The sequence below is a fragment of the Mirounga leonina genome, unplaced genomic scaffold (assembly GCF_011800145.1).
Source record: "Mirounga leonina isolate KUSES-001 unplaced genomic scaffold, KU_Mleo_1.0 Mir_153, whole genome shotgun sequence".
NCBI classification, from domain to species: Eukaryota; Metazoa; Chordata; class Mammalia; order Carnivora; family Phocidae; genus Mirounga; species Mirounga leonina.
Genome location: NW_023270387.1, coordinates 19,137,552 through 19,144,230, shown reverse-complemented (window position 1 = coordinate 19,144,230; position 6,679 = coordinate 19,137,552). Strand labels below are relative to the sequence as shown.

At 37.1% G+C, this 6,679-nt stretch overlaps 1 protein-coding gene across 1 annotated transcript; it reads left to right on the top strand.

Annotated features, from left to right (window-relative positions):
* Positions 1-332: 332 nt before the first annotated feature.
* On the top strand, positions 333-1,449 carry LOC118013088 (olfactory receptor 8D4). Its single transcript, XM_035008740.1, has one exon. It carries the CDS (start codon positions 514-516, stop codon positions 1,447-1,449), a length of 936 nt encoding a protein of 311 aa, XP_034864631.1. The 5' UTR covers positions 333-513.
* The last annotated feature ends 5,230 nt before the right edge of the window (positions 1,450-6,679 follow it).

Genomic DNA, 6,679 nt, shown 5'->3' with positions numbered 1-6,679 from the left:
AAACCTTAATGTGGAAATCACAGTCGACCTTAACAATGAACATTTTCTCTGTAGGAAATCCTGGAGGCAGGCCAGCCCCCAGCAAATGTGTCATTAACAAAAGTATTTATTTTCTCAATCCACAGCCCTTACTTTAAGAACATCTTTGGCAGATTTGCTTTAGAAAGCCTCTCTTTAGCCTGTCTTTAGTCTTCTCTCTGACTCTGGAGTTAAAGGTTTCATACCTGGCTAAAAGAATTTGAGACACTGGAGAGATTGCTAAAGTTTATTTATAGTTCCTAAAACCTATAGTTAAATAGATGCTTACCTACTATGTTATCGGACTTGGAGGGGGGTGGTCAAAGTCCCTGCCCATCAATGGAGGCACAGGCTTGGTGCCAAGGGGATAAGATAACCTTCATTGACCATTTTCATGCTAGAAATACCTGAGCTACAGGGAATCAGAGACAAGCTAGGATTCTTCCTGCCTGATTTGGCACTTTCCTCTCATCTCCACAGATTTCTCGGAAGAGAATGGGCATCAGAAATCATTCCACAGTGACTGGGTTTCTTCTTTCAGGACTAACCAACCAACCCGAGCTTCAGCTGCCTCTTTTCTGCCTCTTCTTAGGGATTTACGCAGTTACAGTGGTGGGAAATCTCGGCATGATCTCAATAATTGGCTTGAGTTCTCAACTCCACACCCCCATGTACCATTTCCTCTGTAGTTTGTCTTTTTTAGATGTGTGCTATTCTTCCGTTATTACCCCCAGAATGTTGGTAGGCTTTTTACGCAGCGACAAAACTATCTCCTATTCTGGATGCATGACTCAGCTATTTTTTTTCTGCATTTTTGTCATTTCTGAGTGCTACATATTAGCTGCCATGGCCTACGATCGCTATGTGGCCATCTGCAGCCCCCTGCTCTACCATGTCATCATGTCCCCTCGGGCCTGCTCTCTGCTGGTGGCTGCTGGCTTCTCAGTAGGGTTAACCGATGCGATGATTCATGGAGGTTGCATCTTAAGGCTGACTTTCTGTGGCCCAAAAGTCATTAAACATTATTTCTGTGACATCATCCCACTTATTCAACTCTATTGTTCAAACACTTACATTGATGAGCTTTTGATCTTTGTCATTGGCGGATTTAACATGGCAGCCACCAGCCTGACAATCATCATTTCTTATGGCTTCATTCTCTCCAGCATCCTCCGCATCCACTCTGCCCAGGTCAGGTCCAAGGCCTTCAGCACCTGCAGCTCCCACTTGACAGCCGTTCTTATATTTTATGGAACTCTCATGTCCATGTATCTCAAACCTGCCTCCAGCAGTTCACTCATCCAGGAGAAAGTGTCCTCAGTATTTTACACCACTGTGATTCCCATGTTGAATCCCCTGATATACAGTCTGAGGAACAAGGAAGTGAAAAATGCACTCATGAAACTCTTAAAAAGAAAAATATCTTTATAATGAATATGCTCTTTAGTAAGATTGATTTATGTATTTATAATCATAATATGGATATGTATGTGTTTATACCCTGACTCTTTAAAAGTCATTTGAAGTGAGGTGAAATTCTATACATAGTTTTATAAATTAGTGTATATATAAATTTAGTATAAGTTAGTAATATCTAAAATGTAATTAATATATGTTTATTAACATTTGTACTCTCCTGAGAATACCTCTTTGTTTCCATCCACAATGTATAAAACAGATATAGGGGCACCTGGGTGGCTCAGTCAGTTAAGCATCTGCCTTCAGCTCAGGTCATGATCTTGGGGTCCTGGACTCGAGCCCCATGGGGGCTCCTTGCACAGCGGGAGTCTGTTTCTCCCTCTCTCTCTGCCCCTCCCCCCCCACTCCTGTGCTCTCTCTCAAATAAATAAATAAAATATTTTTTAAAAATAAAACAGATATAGTTTTATGGAGGAAAAGTCAATAAATTCAAGTAGCAGACAAGTCTTTAACCACAACACAATAAAACTGAAATTTCAGTTTTACCGCGTTGTGGTTAACTTAATAACATTGTATGGTGACAGACAGTAGCTACTTTTGTGTTGAGCATAGCACAACATATAGATTTGTTGAATCACTATGTTGTACACCTGAAACTAATGTAACATTATGTGTCCACTATACTTCAGTAAAAAATTTTGAAAAAAAAGAAGAAAGGAAAAAAAAAAAAGAAGAAAGGTGCATAATAATTGGGAACTACAATACAATCTACCAAAGTTGGTTAATGTTTGCCTTATATATCCTTTTTCTATTCTTTTATTTTTCCCCCCATTTCTGCTTCTGTTTTAGATGTGTCCCCAGTAACCAGAATGGAGTTTGGTTTTTTAACCTAATCCAACAATTTCTGGCTTTTAATAGAAATGTCAAAGTTTCAAGGCTTTGATAGGAGGAATCGATAGGTCCCAGAAACTAAGTGATGTTGTGATGTAGAATGAAATGCAATAGACAAAAGTCACAATGCAAAGAACACACATGAAAGGACACTGTCAGAGAATAATGTCAGTTGGACACTTCTCCATTACCTGTCTAGCTGCTTTGGAAGGTCTCTACCCCTTAGCTTTTGGAAATTACGTTCAGTTAATTTAGAAAATGTCTGTATTCACTTACTGGCACTTAATCACCACTCCAATTCACCAACCTAAGGATTTTTAGGCTAGTATAAGGATTAGGTAGAGACAAATATAATAAATGAAGTAAAAGTCACCTTTTGTAAGTTTTGGCAAGAATAGGAGAATTTTTCTTCATTTTAACAGAGGGAAAAAAGGAAAGTTTATCATTTTCAGAGCCCTGGAAGGATTATTATTGCCAGCATCCCTGGGAAAGGAAAACCAACATCATTTTGTCAATCATTGGGGAACATCAAAAGTTTTCTACATTTTGATTTCCCTAAAGCTCTAAAGCAGGCCACCAAGCTTTTACTAACTGAATAAAACAAAACACCTGGAATAATTCCCCTGGAGTCCTGAACATGTCTATTTGGTATCTCCAACTAAACTTTGTGGTTGTGACTGTTCTTTCAACGCTAAAATTCTTTGATTACAAAATAGTAATTAACCTCTTTCACCTCATATTCCCAAGAGCTATTCTCAACTAAATCCTTGCGAGCAAACAAGAGCTTCAAATATTACTGTTTATTCATGGCCTATTTTCATAGAGGAAAGGACACCTCACATCCTAGATACAGAAAAAAGAGGTAGAGATTCAAAGTTCCATTTATCTTTTAAGGGATTCAGAGTTTTCAGAATAAATACAGAAAACAAGTGGTAATCAGCTTCCAGGTCAATGTAGTGATGGATTTTGTGACAGAACTGTACAAAGATCAACAGATAAAGTAAGTCTCTCAGGGTAGAGAAATACTTCGGAAGGATATTGACATTTAGACCTTGATAGAACTACATGATCCTAAATATCCCTTCCAATCCTGAGATTTTTCTGAATCTAAAACGTTCTGGTTATTCAATTCCTCAAAGTAGCAAAACCAACATTTCCAGGCTTGGAACATGAGGTAACAGTAACATTTCTGTTCTGGTTGAACTAGAGAGCTGAGTCTTGATTCAGCTTTATGTGTCTTATCACTCATTTAGACCATAACCAGAACTTCTCTGACCTTTTCCCTCCTCTCTACAAAAGTGGGAATAAGAGTTTATATTATGCTTATCTCTAAGAATGCAGTCCTTGGGGTCAGAACTCTACTCGAATCTGGCTCTGCACACACTAGCTGTGGGACTCTAGGTAAGTGATTCAACCTCTGTAAATTTCAGTTTTTTCGTGGGCAAAAGGTAGATCACAATACCTACTTCTTACTTCAGAAGGTCATTGAATCTATACATATGAAACAGCAAAGCCTTGAATAAATGGAAACAACTGCCTGGAGAATGTGACAAACTCCAAATCAATCATGGGGATGATTTAATATTCACCTATCAGAAACAGCTCAGAACAAAAAGGTTGTATGGAAACAAAAGCTACAAATCTAAAAATTAGCAAGAAAATACTGCATTTAACAAATGGATGATACATGTTCTTTTCTGATGCCACTTAAATTTTTATAGTGGTAACAGAATGCCTGGTACATAATACCAAGAACTCGATGTATGTTGGCTGGTATCACAGCTATGACTCGAAACCTAAAAGTAGAAATCAAGGCCTTTTGAAGAGATGAGAATAGTGACTTTGTCTGAACAGGCTTCCAGCCGGTACTGGGTCCAACTGGTAGAAGCAACTGGGAAAAAAAGGTATTACCTCAAGTTAATAAAGAATTTTCAAAGGGTCAGAAATCACCAAATATGAAATAAGATAAATGAATTAGCAGTGAATTTCCCACAACTGAAAGATTCTAAATACAGATGGTTTGACTTTTGCTGGGGAAGAAACAGTAAGTTTGTACAATGACCCCGGACAACCAATACTGTGAAGTTTTCCAAGAAATCCAAGTCAGAGGGGGAAAAAAAAATTCCATCACTCAACATTTAAAAGGAATCAAACAAATACAATTCTGAAAAATTAAGTTTCTTTTTATGTTTAAGTATAAAAAATACATGCTTATGGGGTCCGTTTTGAATTGTCTGCAGGGTTTAAGAATATCTTCCGTTTTATTGCTATGACAGAAACAAAGGCTGAAACATGCATATGAGAATGCAGTGTGGCTTACAAGGTCAAATCCTTTTAGGGTCCTCACCCAGATTTTATTGTGGACAGAAGTCCAGGTTCTGTAGAGATCTGTGTTATCACATCTCCACTGCATAGTAATATTTTTACATTTTTATTACTCACGGAGATGGGGTTGACAATATTTTCTTTCTTCATGGTTTATCCTGAATCAGTGCCTTCTTTACTTCCATCCAAGGCTCCCAGTCCTATTTATCTTCTTTGTTTTTTTAGCAAAATATTTATTGAACATTTGTGCCAGGTACTGTTAGTTGTGTGCTGATAAGAACCTGATGTCATTGCAGTCCTTACTATCAACGTAAGCAGAGATAGTTATGGCATTTCCATTTACCAGTGAGAAAATTAAAGTCGCATCTAGAAATCACGGCAATGGAACTCCTACTAGAGCCTTCCAACTGCAAACACACTATATTATATGGCTCAGCTTATACATAAAAGTTGAAGGGAGAAATTATTTGGTTTTTTAAAGACTCATCCACAATTTCAGGGATGTAGGGCTTATGAAAGGATTCTAGAGTAATTTGTATTTACATGAGTTGACCAATGGAAATGAAGGGAAATAGAAACCTTAGTAAGGAGACTGAGACTTGGATTTTGAAAGAGATTGTTAAGAGATAAAGTATTTAATTATTTTCAGATTTTACTCAAAGTTCAGTTACCTGTTTTGTCTACAGTCTAGTCAGCAGGGAACAAGTTTATTTGGCTACAGGGAATATTGACAAGTCACAGGAAACTTGGATAAACTTTGCAAGAGCTGTACCTTAGTAACTAGCAAGAGAAGTCATATAAAATTAGGTTATTTGTATGTTTAATGAATTGTTCATATAAACAGTGACTTGAGCTTGTCACACATACACACAAATATTTTGAAGTTTAAAATATTATAAAATAAATTAATTTATTGACATCTTCCACTACGATGATACTTTGTTCTTACAGTTCTGTGATTTATGTGTGTTGAAGCTGTTTATTAGGTATCTACATATTTAGAATTGTAATAAATTCATGATGGATTGAAACTTTTAAAATCACAGAGTCGACCCTGTCAATTCCTAATGATGCATTTTGTCTTATTGTCTATTTTGCCAATTATTAATACAGGTTCCCCCACTATGCAAAGGTATAGCATTCCTATGAAACCTTTTGTAAACCAAGATAGGATAAAGTGAAGAAGTAATTACCATTAATTTATATGGAAATTTTTTGAGCACCCCTAGATGCCAAAAAATAACCTCTCTTAGACTTTTTCGATACCTTTAGGACACATCTTGCTAATAGATGCACAAAATAAATCAAGATAAAGAACAGATACTAACAGACAAGAGTTCAAAGCTGAGTTCAATGCTGAGAGGCTGAGAGTAGTTCCCTGGGGAAAAGCTTGGTGGCGCCACTCTCTGCTCACTTCAATGGCTGGGCTCCCGGCAAAACACACACAAAAATTCTCATGGGATTTCTGGCTTGCTTTAAGAAAACAAAAACAGGTACCAATGTATGTTGTTCTTGAAAATGAAGTGGCAAAATGGGAACTTTGAAAAAGCGGGGGGCCCTTGCGTAGCCACATTAACTTTCTTTGGGATTAGTATATGTTTGACAAATCTTTTTTTTTTTTTTAAGATTTATTTATTTATTTGAGAGAGAGAGTAGGGGGAGGGTCAGAGGGAAAGAATCTCAGGTTGACTCCCTGCTGAGCACTTGGAGCCTAGTCTCAGGACACTGAGATCATGACCTGAGCCGAAACCAAGAGTCAGACAGACGCTCAACTGACTGAGCTACCCAGGCGCCCCTGACAAATCCTTTTTAAAAATCCTTTTCTTTTCCATTGTTCCACGTTCTTACCTTTTATGTATGTCTCTTATAAATAGAATACAGCAGGAATTGTTTTTTAATATAATATTACGTCTGTCTTTAAAGAATTTAGTTTTTCTTTATTGTAATAATTGATAAATTAGAATTGGTCTCTATAGCTTACTTTTTATTTTTATTTGTCCCAATTTGCTGTTTCTTTTTCCATAAT